The sequence below is a fragment of the Nansenia antarctica genome (genome assembly GCF_963989245.1).
Source record: "Nansenia antarctica genome assembly, chromosome: 2".
Lineage (NCBI taxonomy): Eukaryota > Metazoa > Chordata > Actinopteri > Argentiniformes > Microstomatidae > Nansenia > Nansenia antarctica.
Window position 1 is genome coordinate 74,809,903 of NC_137675.1, and position 17,577 is coordinate 74,827,479.

Here is a 17,577-nt window from a genome sequence, read left to right on the forward strand (position 1 = left end):
CCCCTCAGGGCTGCGTGCTAAGCCCCATCCTCTACAACCTCTACACCTACGACTTCCCCCCCGTCCACCCCAGCAACTCCATCGTAAAGTTTGCAGACGACACCACCGTGGTGGGATGCATCTCGGGGGGGGACGAGGCGGCGTACAGGGATGAGGTAGAGCAACTGAGCAAGCTGTGCAAGGTTAACAACCTGCTGCTGAACAAGTCAAAGACCCAGGAAATCATCGTAGACTTCAGGAGGAAAAAGTCCGAGATCCAGCCCCTGCTCATCGACGGAGAGAGCGTGGAGAGAGTCTCAACCCTCCGATTCCTGGGGATGCACATGCGGGATGACCTGACCTGGAAGGACAACACAAAAGCCACCATCAAGAGGGCACAACAGCGGCTATACACCCTGAGAGTCCTCAGGAAGGAACACAGCAAGCAGGAGATACTGGTGACCTTCTACCGCGGCGCAGTGGAGAGCATCCTCACCGACGGCATCTGCAACTGGTTCTCCAGCTGCACAACAGCGGAGAGAAATGCGCTACAGAGAGTCGTGAGAACAGCACAGAAGATCACCGGCGCCCCCCTCCCCTCTCTGGAAGAGCTGTACAACACACGCTGTCTCAGGAAGGCCTCCGAGATCTCCAGGGACCCGACCCACCCTGGGTACGAACACTTTACCAGGCTGCCCTCGAAAAGGCGGTTCAGGACCCTGGTCGCAAGGACAAACAGACTGAAGAACAGTTTCTACCACAGGGCCGTCCAGGCCCTGAACACAGCAAAGACCTAGGTTCTGGGCCCTGGACAGTCTGGACGGATTGATGGCAGCTGCTGGACTGAAAAAAATCAGGTGTAGTGCTGAGGCACTAACATGTACATTTCAAGCCTGCAAACTGCGACACTTTAAATAAATGTGAAATAATACTATTGTGCAATATGACAACCCTAGTCGTCTATCTGTACAGTATAGTACAGTGGATAGTGTACATAGCCTTTATTTATGTAAACCAGCTACTTCCCTTCTTGTGATTTTCTTTAAAAGTTTTTTTTTTTTCCCTTTCCTAACACCAGGGGAGCCACCCCTCCTAAATTTCGTTGTTTGGTACCTGTACTGTAGCAATGACAATAAAGTCCATTCATTCATTCATAGTTCTACATTTCAATATGATTACTGCAAATAGTGAAAATACCACCGCTCATCCGTTATAAGACTTTGCTGAGGTTCTGGAACTGAAGAGTATCAATAGAGTGCAAAATAACAGCATCTGCACACTCAAACACTGTGCAGTTTATTGTGAGCTTTCTGTCATATATGATAGGAATATGATTACTGCAAAATTGCACCAAATAATTCAGTTTTGAATGTGTTCTTCAGAGTTTTGAACATGTTAGCAATGAAAAAATGTGTTGCAAATACATAGTATTGGGGGAGTTTGGGGGAGTTTGAATGAGAGAAGTGTTATGGCATTTGGAGAACGTAGTCATTGAATGCATTCTGTATGAAAGCAATGCACAAATCACAGAGAAAGAGTCACAGTTTTGTTCACATGGGTTTCTGCTCTGCTGACTGTATGAAGAGTTGTGAAACTGTGGTTTCAGTATTGAACATGGTGACTTAGCGACCGTAAAAAACTGTAATGCAATGTTTGATCACAAGTAGAGAGGAAGCTGAGTAACTATAATATGAGTGTCCTAATTAAATACTGTACCTATACATGATGATAGTACATGGAATTAGAGAGCTTTCTGGACAATAGGTAAAAACTGAAGATCGGCTATGTGAGCGAAAAGTGAGAACGTTGTCAGAGGAAGGCATTAGCAAACAATAGCATTAGCAAAACACGTCGTCCATAGCACGATTCGAACCTATGGCAAGGAGAGCAATTCTGCCTTCTTTATTCAGCTGGTGGTAAAGCTAAAACCTTCAACCAGGACAATCAATTGCATATTGTGTATCTGTATACTGTAGGCACAACATTTAAGTAGGAGAAAATAACACATCATAGCACAAAATAAAAACATCCCAACAATTTAAAAAGTATAGATCAAACAGGGAAACCTCAAGTGTATGAAATGAAAAGAGACTGTCTGACATGAGACAACATGAGATCTCACATCAGATCACATCAAAGGACTAATTTCCCCCTCAGCTGTTTCTTCATGTTAGTGTGAACGCCTCTCAGTGCTCCCTGTGAATGTTTGGCACACTGAATCACCTCCTTCCTGTTTATCTCTCTGCTTCTCAACTGTTTCACACAATATTTCTCATCCACACTCCTTTTTTCTTTCTTTCTTTCTTTCTCTCTCTCTCTCTCTGCATTCACCCTCTCTACTCATACAGTGTACTATCTTTACACAGCCAATAAGGTAATTTGCAAGGCACTGGCAGCGTTCACCTTCAATGAATGTTCTTTGTTGTGCCGAGGGCAGTAAATTGGCCTGCGGCACAGGCATTCAACCATGCAACACTTTTACACACTTTCTTTTTCTCTTTCTTTCTCTCTCTCTCTCTCTCACACACACTTTCTTTTTCTTCTCTCTCTCTCTCTCTCTCTCTCTCTCTCTCTCTCTCTGTGTGTGTGTGTGTGTGTGTGTGTAAATCTCTTTGTATTGTTTCCAGGTTGTGTGCACGTCATCTCTCTGTCCCAGGCTCCACAGCGTCAGGGCCCTGATTTGGTCATATCCAATTAGTGTCTACGTTGAGGGGGTGGGGGGACACTCGACCCAATACCCATGAAAGGCCTTAAAGCCCAGAACTTCTGCTCTCTATCGCTTTGTCTCATTCTCAACCTTTCCCATTTCAGCCCCCTCCCTCACTATTATATCTTTCTCTCTCTGTCAGACCCTCCATCTTTCTAGACCTTTCCGTGCTGTCTTGAATCTCCTCACCAATGCTCTGTGAGCCTTTCGTTGACATTAAGGTCTCAATCAATCTAACTAGAGGTCACACTCCTTGTATTGATTCTCAGCAGTGCTGCCAATTATTAAATGTATTTATATATTATTCTGTTTATTAATTACATACTGCATGTGCACACACATTTGTGAAAGAAATTGGACATGAATGAATGAATGAATGAATGAATGAATGAATGGTCTTTATTGTCATTGCTATAGTACAGGTACCAAACAACAACATTTAGGAGGGGTGGCTCCCCTGGTGCTAGGAAAGAAAAAAAACACTAAAAAAGACAAGAAGGGAAGGAGCTGGTTTGCATAAATAAAGGCTATGTACACTATCCACTATACTATACTGTACAGATAGACGACTAGGGTTGTCATATTGCACATAGTGTTATTGCACATTCATTTAAAGTGTCGCAGTTTGCAGGCTTGAAATGTACATATTTGTGCCTCAGCACTACACCTGATTTTTTTTCAGTCCAGCAGCTGCCATCAATCCGTCCAGACTGTCCAGGGCCCAGAACCTAGGTATTTGCTGTGTTCAGGGCCTGGATGGCCCTGGGGTAGAAGCTGTGCTTCAGTCTGTTTGTCCTTGCGGCCATGGTCCTGTACCGCCTTTTCGAGGGCAGCCGGGCAAAGTGTACGTACCCAGGGTGGGTTGGGTCTCTGGAGATCTTGGAGGCCCTCCTGAGACAGCGTGTGTTGTACAGCTCTTCCAGAGAGGGGAGGGGGGCGCCGGTGATCTTCTGGGCTGTTCTCACGACTCTCTGTAGCGCATTTCTCTCCGCGGTTGTGCAGCTGGAGAACCAGTTGCAGATGCCGTAGGTGAGGATGCTCTCCACTGCGCCGCGGTAGAAGGCCACCAGTATCTCCTGCTTGTTGTGTTCCTTCCTGAGGACTCTCAGGAAGTAGAGCCGCTGTTGTGCCTTCTTGATGGTGGCTACTGTGTTGTTCTTCCAGGACAGGTCATCCTGTATGTGCACCCCCAGGAATCGGAGGGCTGAGACTCTCTCCACGCTCTCTCCGTCGATGAGCAGGGGCTGGACCTCAGACTTTTTCCTCCTGAAGTCCACGATGATTTCCTGGGTCTTTGACTTGTTCAGCAGCAGGTTGTTAACCTTGCACAGCTTGCTCAGTTGCTCTACCTCATCCCTGTACGCCGCCTCGTCCCCCCCCCGAGATGCAGCCCACCACGGTGGTGTCGTCTGCAAACTTTACGATGAAATGAGTCCATCTGGTATTAGTTGAAGATCATTCCACGAGAGAAGCATAAATAAAAACATGATGCTACAGTATAAAATAACATATTTGTTTACAAAGTTTCATAAGACAACAAAAACATAAACTGTGGAATAATAGGTCCTGTTTTGGTTATGATGAGGTTATGATGACAGTTATTCTACTCTCATAAAGGTATTTACAAGTCAAATCATTATCAATTATCCTTTCCCTTCTTGTTTTTTTTTCTTTTTTTTTTCTTTCCTAGCACCAGGGGAGCCCCCCCCCTCCCAAATTTCGTTGTTTGGTACCTGTACTATATCAATGACAATAAAGACCATTCATTCATTCATTCATAAAGTACTGTATATAACACTATCAACGATCGACAACGCCTTTGATGGTCAACACACACACACACACACACACACACACACAGGCTAATGTATAATAATGAGCCAATCTCTTTGTGATGTGCCCTTTAAAACAAGTGGATGCTATCAGATCACATGCTCATTCAAACAACATCCTGGGGTGACTGTCTCTCCGCATCTATGTTTTATCTTCTACCTCATCCTTTTCACCCTGGCAGTCCGGTCGTACCCGTTAATCAAGGCACCCTAATAATGTGTGAAACCCTGTGTGCCTATTATAGGGTGAAATTCTGTTATTGCATTATTGTTTGTGTTAATGCGGTTCCATGGGGGTGTAAACTGCATGTGAACTGTACATGAGTGCCTTACGTTAATGAGCTAGTTGACTTGGGGGGTGAAGACAGACTGCTTGAGGAGGGTAGGTCTTGGCAGGGCCGTTCTCCTGTCGGCCCACTAGTAACCTGCTGTGAGGCTTATGAACTGTGAATCAATAAAACAACCTATATTTTTCTTATCGTGGTTGTGTGGGTGGTGTTCTCAGGTTGCTGACATCCGGACCATACCGGTAAAAAGGTGGTGGCAGCGACTCTCAACCTATTCAGGTTCTATACCTGTATTGAAATTAATTACACTGTAATTAAAGTACTCCAAGTAAAGTACTCTCTCTACTCCCCCCTGCCCCCCCCCCCCCGATCTCTCCCTCTACCCCTTCTTTCCATAATTTCTGGTTTAATTCTAACTTCAAAGCCAAGGTCAAGTTCAAGGAATCTCACATCACACAGGGGGGATGTAAAGACAGCCCGAATCTCAATTTAGATTTGTCTGTTTGAAATCCTAAATATGCTGTGTAGGCAGCAAGATAGCCCCGTGCTGCTCAGCAGGGTTTCTTCTGCAAGTCAAACATGGATTCAAGTAGAGGGTCTGCACACTGAAATTCTCCAACACATAGTAGCTTTACCTTCACATGCTGTATACCTGACAGGGGCCGGTGGAGGGGGAAAAACAACAACGCTAAAAAACGGACAAGCAGGACTGGCTCATTGTTTGCTCATCTTTCAGCCCAGCACCCAAACCGCTTCACCAAATAACAATGTGCACATAATCACTTCCAACCTTGTGTCATCTCGTGAGCTTAGAATGATAAGGTTCTATCTCCGTTTAGAATGATAAGGTTCTATCTCCGTTTAGAATGATAAGGTTCTATCTCCGTTTAGAATGATAAGGTTCTATCTCCGTTTAGGGGAGTTCGGAGATATTGAGTGTCAAGGTTTTTACATTCCATTATGTTTTGTGAGATGGAACCTTTGTATTTTATGAATTACTAACTCAAAAATGTCAACATTTTAAAAATAACACCACACAGGCATTAATAAACACCTAATATAAGGTTCTATCTCCATTTTTGTCAAAATTGAGTTTTTTACATAATCTGATTTATGTAAAAAACTCAATTTTGACAAAAATGGAGATAGAACCTTATACGGTAATTCTAACGTCACGATTTGTGGACGCATATCAGAACAGCAGACATGTGTCCCTCTTTACCCTGGCTTTTGGCTCATTCCCGACAGGACATTGCTTCTGACACGTCAACGGTCATGTGTTGTGTCAGGACTCAACAGGATTGGGGCGCTTAGTAGTAGAGCGGCTTAGCACAATAATTGTGCACTTTTTGAAGAAAGCATGACATTTCTACCATAGTTAGTACATACCATAAGGTTTATTTTCAGATGTGGAGGGAAGTCAGATTTGACCCCAGAGGCCCGGGAGAGGTCAAATTCAAGATGGCCGCCAGTCCACCGTGTCTAATGTGTCAAAATGGAAGCAAAGTTTAATGTAATCATGTAATTTCAATGTAATTTGACCTTGACTTTGACCTAATTGCATTTTCTTGAATTCTGGCAATCTCAAAAGTATCACCAAATGAATAGGCATCCTTAACTTAGTTGGAAAGGACACCTAAAGTGTTTTTCTACTCTGTTTGGTTCCAAAATTAAGTGTGTTTGAACATTAGACACAGGGCCTGGCGGCCATCTTGAATTTGACCTCTCCCGGGCCTCTGGGGTCAAATCTGACTTCCCTCCACATCTGAAAATAAACCTTATGGTATGTACTAACTATGGTAGAAATGTCATGCTTTCTTCACAAAGTGCACAATTCCTCATAATATGAGAGTTTAGCCGCTGTACTATAGGTGGCGTAGTGGATTAAGCGCTGACCGTGTACCGCAGGGCTCCCGGTTCGATTCCAGCCGCGAACATATCCTGCATGTCATCCCTTCTCTCTCTCTCTCACTCATCCTTCCTGTCATAATCTCTACTATATCTGTCATTAAAAAGAAAAATATGAGTGGGACTGCCCCACTCAGAAAAAATAACTTTAAAAAAAAAAAAAGGACTTTGTGAACCCTGAGACCTCAGGCTGGCCCAGGTTGAGGGTTGAGGGTTGAGAGTTGAGGGTTGAGGGTTCAGACAATGGACATCGCAGTGTATAGAGGAAAACTGAATTAACCTTTTAAATAGACATGACGCGGTTACTGCAGCTCACTAATGCACCATGAGCAACGCATTTTTCACATCAGTCACTGATCAGTGTAACATTAGTAGATTTAGACATTGTCTGTTAAGGCCCTGTCTAGGCCCTGGACAATCTAGACAAATTGATGGCAGCTACTAGATTGAAATCAAGTGTAATACTGAAACACAATGTGTACATTTCAAACCTGCAAACTGCGACACTTTAAATGAATGTGCAATAACACTATGTGCAATATGACAACCCTAGGGTACATAAGGTTCAGAGAATAGGAAATGTTAGAATAGGTATAGCATAGCATAGAGTACAGCACAGTGTTTTATTTGTATAGTATAGTATAGTGGATAGTGTACATAGCCTTTATTTATGTAAACCAGCTCCTTTCCCTTCTTGTTTTTTTTGTTTTCTTTCCTCGCACCAGGGGAGCCCCCCCTCCCAAATTTCGTTGTTTGGTACCTGTACTATATCAATGACAATAAAGACCATTCATTCATTAATTCATTAAGTGTTTTTTTAACGACAGTGGCTTGTTCCAGAGCTGTGGGGTACTGCTGTGCTTGAAAAATGCTAATTTGAACAAATTATAAAACAGCAAATCCAGAGAAAGCTATTTGCTTGTTACCATGGTAGCAAGAGATGTTGTGCTCACCAGAGAGGTGTGAGGATGTTGCACTCCTAAAAAGGAGCTTAGCTGATTACAAAATATAGTATATATATATATATATATATATATATATATATATATATATATAATACATAGCCAAATCCATGTCCATAAATAAAATCCCTCTCTCTCTGTGTATCTCAATGGATTTTGGTGATCAGAAGGATTACAGTAAGAATCAGGCATTTTTAAAGTAGGCTGTTTATACAGTCTCACACTTCTCACTGTGGTCTCGAACTGTCTGGACACCTTCAACATAATATGGTGTGACAGGAAGTAACACCCACTACCGTAGACTAGAGACTCTAGACATCGTATAGACCTGTGTCATAAAGCCTATTGAAATGTATAATATGAGGTCAAAGGTGAGGGCATCCTAAGTGCCGCTGATGGTTGACTTCTCCATTAAAAGAGATGAATGGTACTCAGATAATAATAATATTAATAATAGTAATATTATAATTATAATAATAATTATTATTATTATTATTTATAATTCTTCTTATTATTATTATTACAGTTTTTTACGATTGCTAACTCACCATGTTCAATACTGAAACCACAGTTTCACAACTCTTCATACAGTCAGCAGAGCAGAAACCCATGTGAACAAAACTGTGACTCTTTCTCTGTGATTTGTGCATTGCTTTCATACAGAATGCATTCAATGACTACGTTCTCCAAATGCCATAACACTTCTCTCATTCAAACTCCCCCACTTGCAAAATACTATGTATTTGCAACACATTTTTTCATTGCTAACATACTGTGTTCAAAACTCTGAAGAACACGTTCAAAACTGAATTATTTGGTGCAATTTTGCAGTAATCATATTCCTATCATATATGACAGAAAGCTCACAATAAACTGTTTTTTTGCACAGTGTTTGAGTGTGCAGATGCTGTTATTTTGCACTCTATTGATACTCTTCAGTTCCAGAACCTCAGCAAAGTCTGATAACGGATGAGCTGTGTTATTTTCACTATTTGCAGTAATCATATTGAAATGTCTAGAAAATATTAGCAGAATATATACAATGAAATGAAATAGACTAGATGCATTGCCAGGGAAGACATTAGATGTGACCAGATGCAGACCAGAGGGTGGACCAAAACCCTCAGGAGTGAGACATTTTTGGTGTGATTGCTATTGTATTGTAGCCCTTGAATTTCTATTTTTCTTTTTTATTTGAACTTTGCATCTTCCACTTTATTTTTCACTTTTCATTTTACACAAGTAAATGTAGTGTACTTTGAAGTAAATGTACCGTAACTTACTTTCTGCAAAGATACTGAAAAAAAAGGATAAAACATAGAATACGTAAAGGATAGAAGCAAAAGATAGAATAAAGGATAGAAGCAAATTGTGGCGTTTCTGATTCATTCTTGTTGCCTAATACTTTACAGTTTTACAGTCAACTATTCTGTCTATGATTACTATAAATCAAACCATTTTATAATGAAATATTCATTCTTGTGAAAATCATTCAAACTATGTAATGCTCCCTGTTGTTAGTATTTTGTAAGTCAGAATGTTATGAATGACAGTGTATGCTTCTGAGTGAACATTGTTGACAGTGTGTGGTTGAACGAGCTTCTTTTGAGACATGAATGAAGTCATTGGCCAACATGAGTGTTACGAATGCAGACTGTATGAAGAGTTGTGAAACTGTGGTTTCAGTATTGAACATGGTGAGTTAGCAATCGCTAAGTCACAGTGTTCAATACTGAAGCCACAGTTTCACAACTCTTCATACAGTCTGCATTCGTAACACTCATGTTGGCCAATGACTTCATTCATGTCTCAAAAGAAGCTCGTTCAACCACACACTGTCAACAATGTTCACTCAGAAGCATACACTGTCATTCATAACATTCTGACTTACAAAATACTAACAACAGGGAGCATTACATAGTTCGAATGATTTTCACAAGAATGAATATTTCATTATAAAAATGGTTTGATTTATAGTAATCATAGACAGAATAGTTGACTGTACAACTGTAAAGTATTAGGCAACAAAAATGAATCAGAAATGCCGCAATTTGCTTATATCCTTTATTCTATCTTTTGCTTCTATCCTTTACAGTATTCTATGTTTTATCCTTTTTCTTCCAGTATCTTTGCAGAAAGTAAGTTACGGTACATTTACTTCAAAGTACACCACATTTACTTGTGTAAAATGAAAAGTGAAAAATAAAGTGGAAGATGCAAAGTTCAAATAAAAAAGAAAAACAGAAATTCCAGGGCTACAATACAATAGCAATCACACCAAATATGTCTCACTCCTGAGGGTTTTGGTCCACCCTCTGGTCTGCATCTGGTCACATCTAATGTCTTCCCTGGCAATGCATCTAGTCTATTTCATTTCATTGTATATATTCTGCTGCTAAATATTTTCTAGACATTTCAATATGATTACTGCAAATAGTGAAAATACCACCGCTCATCCCTTATCAGACTTTGCTGAGGTGCTGGAACTGAAGAGTATCAATAGAGTGCAAAATAACAGCATCTGCACACTCAAACACTGTGCAAAAAAACAGTTTTTTGCGAGCTTTCTGTCATATACTGTATGATAGGAATATGATTACTGCAAAATTGCACCAAATAATTCAGTTTTGAACGTGTTCTTCACAGTTTTGAACACAGTGGTTTAACAATGAAAAAATGTGTTGCAAATACATAGTATTTTGCAAGTGGGGGAGTTTGAATGAGAGAAGGGTTATGGCATTTGGAGAACGTAGTCATTGAATGCATTCTGTATGAAAGCAATGCACAAATCACAGAGAAAGAGTCACAGTTTTGTTCACATGGGTTTCTGCTCTGCTGACTGTATGAAGAGTTGTGAAACTGTGGTTTCAGTATTGAACATGGTGACTTAGCGACCGTAAAAAACTGTAATAATAATTATTATTATATAAAATAATATTAAAATAAAAATGTATTGTGTCAAACATCAATTTTATTTGTAGATATTTATTTTATATCTATTTTTTAATTAATCAAAATGTGTAAGATTAATGTTTTCACAGAAAAGTCACACTAATAAAAGCACACTAACCCTTCCATATTATACTGTATGTTTCCGAGATTCCAGGCATGTTTGAAAGCATGGTATTGAAGGCGTGCAGATATTTGGGTGGATGAAGGCAACTAAATGGAGAAAAGTATAAAGGTCTCTAAAGTTTCATGTGATTCTAATATAAATCCACACTGGGCAGACAGGACACGTGTGACCGCTGTCACATTCTGGCCATTTTTGATCCTGTGGTTCCCCCAGTCTAGACCTTGTTGATAGTATATGTTCAACCATCGGCCTACTGTGGGTGTTCTCTATGTCTGGAAGGCAGCTCCTTCATCATCCCTTTGAACTATTTGAGGGGAGGGAAACACGCCAAAATGGGAGGCCACAGCTCAAATGTATGCATGCCCTGTACTGTAACATAGAAGGCTGTAACGTGAAAAGCTAACTGTGTTCCCTCAGTGAACACACTGTATCCACACAATAAATGTTAGCCAAACCCTGGAGGTTTTATATAGTTTCCCATGTGCATACACACACACACACACACACACACGCACACGCACAAGCACAAGCACACGCACGCACACTCGCACACGTACACACACACACACACACACACACACACACACACATACACACACACACGCACACACACACACACACATACACACACACACACACACACACACACATACATACAGTACAACATCTACGCGCTGCACTCTAGATAGACATATCCAAGTACAGGTCTCAGTGTTAATCCCCTAACCCCCTATGTAATCCAATTAGAAAGCATTACTCTCCGAACACGTAGAAAAGAATGGGGCAATGGGATTCAGAAGACTGACATATTGACCTGCTTTCTGAGAAAGGAAACATCATCCTTTTGCAGTTTAGGGCCTTCTGATATTCTAGTTTAATATCAGCCATGTGTTATATCAGCCTTATTATGAATGAATGAATGAATGAATGAATGGACTTTATTGTCATTGATATAGTACAGGTACCAAACAACGAAATTTGGGAGGGGGGGCTCCCCTGGTGCTAGGAAAAAAAACTAAAAACAAGAAGGGAAAAGAGCTGGTTTACATAAATATTAGGAGATTAATATTATTAATATATTAAGAGATTGTGTCAACAGAGTAGCCTTTACTGTAGTCTGAGAGCTAATGACTCCTCCTCAGTAAGACAAAGAGAGGCCTAACTAATCAAATCAGGGGTACTTACAGTACAGTACCTGTAAGCTAAAGTGTCTAAAGTACAGCCTCTTCTCTTAGACTACTCCAGACAAATACAGCACGGAACTCTTTAAAGAACTATTTCATGTAGAACCATTTGAAGAGAGAGGAGTCTACAGTACATCGAAACAAGTGACAAACTGAAGGATCCTTTTTTTTCTAAAGGCCAATGCACACGGCGTGCGATTTTTGTCGCCGGACAACATTCGATTGCAATGCACACGGTGCAATGCACAAAATTCGATTTTCAACTCACACCATTGAAGTCTATGAGAAAATCTCATCCCAATGCACACGGCGTGCGATGCGATTTTGTCGCACCACAACATTCCATTCTCAATTGTTACTTTATTGTTACGTAGTCGGACCAGGCAGGCTGATTACAATAGGCTCTACCAATATTGCTTGCCTTGCTTCCACAATTTCTACAAGATACAACTGGACATATTGTGATAAAATATGTAGGTCCCCTGATTTAGGGGTATTGGTAAAATGTCAGGAGAGGGAGCGCACAAAACACACAGCCAGAAAGGTGTATTATAAAAGCCACTTTATTATTATGGGCGATGATCAGGCGGACATAGATTCGGAGGACGGCATAGTTCAATAAGTTAGACCTGGTTTCCCTAATTACCATTACAAACAGTGTACAAAAAAGGCACGCTCTATTGGAACCACAGCACGCTCATAAAGCCAGACATAGAAGCACGCTCATATCGAGAGTCGAGTATGTGTTTTTCAGGAAGTCAAGGAGCCAGGCTGTTTATGCAGTCACACATGTCACACTTATGTGCACTAGGCCTCATCAACCCAGATACAGGAATGTTTATTCATTATGATTCTGCTGCTGCATCACCATAACAACAACAACAACAATAATATTTATGTTCATATAGAAATGGCCATCTATCTATCTATCTATCTATCTATGTATCTATCTATCTATCTATCTATCGTTCTATCGTTCTATCGTTCTATCTATATTTTGTATACAAATCACCACACGTTCCTTCACATTCCTTACTTAATGTGTCTTTGACCAACAGTACCCAGACCTCCTCTAATCCAGGACGTTGGAAACCTATTAGCATCATTACTTCTTTCTCTCCTAATTAGGCTTAAAGATCACCTCTTTGTGCCAAACCTGAACGTCAGCCTCCTTGCACAGGTAGTTGGTGAGGGGCAGGGCATTACAGGTGATAGGGGAAACCGTGTTACATGCACCTTGTCACAACCAATGGTCTGTATACATATATACTGTATATGTAGCAGAGGTAGCAACACACTGACCACGATTTATAAATAACACCTGCCTGGTCAAACACAGGTGAGTCATGCTGAAAGTAAATGCAGATCAATGAGAATAGCCCTACTGCCAAACAGGTGACAGAGTTGGTGGGTGTCAAATGCAAGTCTTAACATAAAAGAGTTTGCTAAATGACTAAAATGTCATTGTAACTTACATTTTACAGGAAATGTTGTAAGGTTGTAAGGTCATTATTATAGTAGTGTTATTATGGTGTTAAACAGGTTTAGACAAATGTATTACCAATTTACCAACCTGAAAAATGATTGAGCTACAGTAAGGATGAGTACTGCTGAGATTCAGACCTGTAGACCCAATGTTTGTCCACTTGGAATAGGACATTGTAAGATGTGCACATAAACACAGGGTGATTGTTACTCAGAACACTGGGTACGGATGCAAAATGTACAGTAGGCTATAGGAGACAACAACTACAATGACATGATCTGATGGAAATGTTATTTGTTGTTTTGCTATGTACATATTGTTTTTTCCATCAGTCCAACTACATAAACGAAATGAAACCACATTGAACTGCACTCTCAAGAAAGCAAGGTACAGTTACGTATTTGTGACGGCAGCTGGTGAAACGAAACCGTGAACAAGTCGCCAACCAATCAAATTGTTCAGACTTTTATTCTAAAAAAGTTAAATAAATTTCAATGTTTTTGAAAATCAATGACACACTCACTAGTCAAGCCAAAATATTGCAGTGCAATGGATTCGGTGAGTAATCCCCACTACTACCTAGTTAACTATAACAGCACTTTACATTGTATTTTTTGGTTTGTTTTTCTGAGTGGGGCAGTCCCACTCATATTTTTATTTTTAATGACAGACACAGTAGAGATTATGACAGGAAGGATGGGTGAGAGAGAGAGAAGGGATAACATGCAGGATATGCCCGCAGCTGGAATTGAACCGGGAACCCTGCGGTACACGGTCAGCACTTAATCCACTACGCCACCTAAGCGCCCCAGTACTTTACATTGTTAGCAGGCTCACAAAACAAGCTGTGTTAGTTGATTAGCAAGTGTGTCATTGATTTTCAACAACGTCAAAACGTTACATTTTACATTTTTCAGAATAGTAAAAGTAATAGAAAAGTCAGAACATTTGATCCGTTGCCGACTTGTTCCTGTTTTCACCAGCTGCTGTCCCATTTGTCAGAAGCCTCTGCTCTACAGTGGGTGTGCCATCTGCTTACAGCCCAGGGATGACATGGTGCACCAGCAGGACCAGGAGCAGGACAGCTGGCAGACTACAGACATCAGCCAACATGTTGTTTCTCTCAGGCGTGCTGGGGCTTATGGTGATAATACCATTAAAAACAGCCTTACTGACCTGCCTCAAGCTGCTATTGTAGGAACCCCCCCCCCCCCCCCACCTACCCCCCCCCCCCCCCCCCACCCCCATCTCCCTCTTTTCCTCCCTCCCTCCTCCCACCCTCCTTCCCTCTCTCCCGCCCTCCTACTGTCATGGTGGAGAGACAGAGGAGGGGTGGGTGAGGAGATGGAGAGAGAGATAGGTGGGGACAGTGGAGAGAGGGAGGTGGAGGGTATGGGGATAGAAAGGGTGAGGAGGTAAAGGGAGGGAGGGAGGTGGGAGGAGGAGATGTTGGAGAAGTGAGAGAGTTGGCTGACCCTTTCAGGGACCATGTGACTGGAGAGAAAGAGGGATTAGGAGTGGAGGGTTATTTAAGCAGTGGTCAGTCCCTCGCCCTCATTTCGTCCTTGGTCTCACGTGAAGAACTAGCTCCCAGGAGAGACAGAAGCTCCTTGGAACATCTGTGAAAACAGGTGAGAGAAAAATAACTTACTGCTACCTGTCCTCTAAGACTTAATGATCACACATTGCCACTAATGCAATACCTGCTTAAGGCTTACATTACTTTGCATTATTACTTTACATTACTACTGCTACTATTATGCACTTGTACTATTGTACCTCCCTGTGTATACGTGTATAGGAAGTGTGGCGTTAGAGATGCAAAGAGATTCTGGATGGACGTCTGAGATTGCAGTTGGCTGAGCCATGCAAATTCTCAGCTAGCACTGTGGCTACTGGCGCCTAATTATTAGCTCATGTAGCTGTGACCATAGCTATCCTGCTCAGCAGAAAGCGCTGATAGATCCTATAGGGCAGCAGTTTCTCCTGGTTCTAGTGTTTAAAATGTTCAACTGCTTTTGACATGGAAACCAGCTGGAGGAAAACTCCAGTGGATTTATTTCACAGTACTGATTCATTAATAATGTGAGGATAGTTAGGGTTAACTTGCAGAAACTGTGGTTATTGAGGGCAAAATTGAAAAAACACAGTCCACAATAGGCTACAATAAATGTTTGGAGGAGCCAAATCTAAATTATATGCATATCAAGTATTTGGTCAAACATTTGCAAAGCTTCAAAGCAACTAAAGAGGTTCAGATATGCGTCAAAGACAACTAGTAAAGGGCAAATGTTTAAGAGACAGTCGAGACAGAGATTGTATACACTACAAGGCTATGGCATAGGCCTACGGTACACCGTGATCTGCTTAAGGTGAGAGAGGATTGTGACTCCCTTCTCAGAACCAGAGGCAACAATCAGAGCAACAGATGGCCTGCTGGGAGGCTCTCCGCAGTACCACGCTAGCTCAGCTTCACTGATCTCCATGCACTCTGGATGACCTTTAGACTACTATAGGCAGCCATTTTGGAACCTATCCACATGAATCTCAGATCTGCAATTGTATGCAGTTACAGCATATGTTCAAGTTATATCACGTGCTTCCTGCCTGTTATATAAGTGTGGCCCAGCCACTTACTTACCTTAACAGGATTAGCAGTGTGGCTGGTTGGGGGGAGAGGGGGGGGGGGTACTCAGGAGAGGGATTAGGGGGAGGATAGAAGGTATTAGGAGGATACTGCTTAGGACGGATCTACGGGAGGAAGTACAGACTGTGACGCTAGCTGTTGTTAAATAAGTGTCTGAGTCACTAAAGAGATTGGCGGCCCCTGAACTGCCTGTTCTCAATACCATCATTGACATCTGCTCTGACCACTTTACTGGGCAGCAGGGGACACCCTTCTAATACATGATGACATCAGAGACCAATCGCCTCTAAAACAGCTTACAAGCTTGTTTAACATCGAAATACTATAGGCATGTATGAGGACACTTGTGTGTTTGAATTCAGTGGCTAGTTATTCAATACGTAAGTAATCAGGTCAAAATAAGGAACTAACTGAAGTCATATTTAGAAGAAATAAAATATCAGATTATTCACAACCACAAAATCTATGTTGAGAATGGACACTGAATGGTTTGGAAAAAGATAAAAGGAAATACCAAAACAGTTGAAGAAACTTGGAGGTGGGAACCAATGTAAGGGTTAATGTTGTTTGGCTGTCATACATATGGCTTGTGACTCTAAGGACATCCCTGGGCTTTTAAGAAGGGCAATTAATCATATTGGGATTAAAATGGAATCTGAGATAATCCAACTGTTTAGCCAAATCTATCCTAATCTACACTGATTAACACAGAGGAGGTGGGAGGGAGCCAGGGTGAGGGATTAACAGACAGAGGGCAGTAGAGAGGAGGAAAGAGGGAGAGAGGGAGAGAGGGAATAATAGCATTAGAACTTTACTCTCCCTTCAAGACTTTCTGTTGGCCTATCAGACAGACCTCCAGTTGCCTATGCTACACAGCTCTAACAGTTATTCTTCTCTCTCTCTCTCTCTCTCTCTCTCTCTCTCTCTCTCTCTCTCTCTCTCTCTCTCTCTCTCTCTCTCTCTCTCTCTCTCTCTCTCTCTCTCTCTCTCTCTCTCTCTCTCTCTCTCTCTCTCTCTCTCTCTCTCTCTCTCTCTCTCTCTCTCTCTCTCTCTCTCTCTCTCTCTCTCTCTCTCTCTCTCTGTCTCCCTATCGGACCTCAGCAGAAATGAACACAGCACCCCCTGCAGGAAGTGCCCTGGCCACTGGTGGGGGCATCGCCGGGCCCACCACGCCCAAGAAGGGACCGCCCAAGTTCAAGCAGAGGCAGACACGTACCTTCAAGAGCAAGGCCCCAAAGCCTGGCCAGAAAGGGTGAGACTCTCTCTCTCTCTCTCTCTCTCTCTCTCTCTCTCTCTCTCTCTCTCTCTCTCTCTCTCTCTCTCTCTCTCTCTCTCTCTCTCTCTCACACACACACACACACACACACACATACATTTTCTCTCTCTCAGACACACACAAACACAATTTCACACTCTGATACAAACACAAATGCAGAAACTATACAAAACACACATACATGTAATAACGCTACTGTATTACCCATGTATACCAGCATACAGTACACCCAC

The 17,577-nt window shown here is 41.8% G+C and overlaps 1 protein-coding gene across 1 annotated transcript in view; it reads left to right on the forward strand.

The window, feature by feature from the left end:
- Positions 1-17,174: 17,174 nt before the first annotated feature.
- Positions 17,175-17,577, forward strand: part of pde6hb (phosphodiesterase 6H, cGMP-specific, cone, gamma, paralog b) — a gene marked incomplete at both ends in the record, with an annotated part of 613 nt that continues 210 nt past the window's right edge. Inside the window, one exon of the mRNA XM_080524228.1 lies at positions 17,175-17,320. Within this exon, the coding sequence (XP_080380354.1) occupies positions 17,175-17,320 (146 nt within the window). The remainder of the gene's footprint in view (positions 17,321-17,577) is intronic.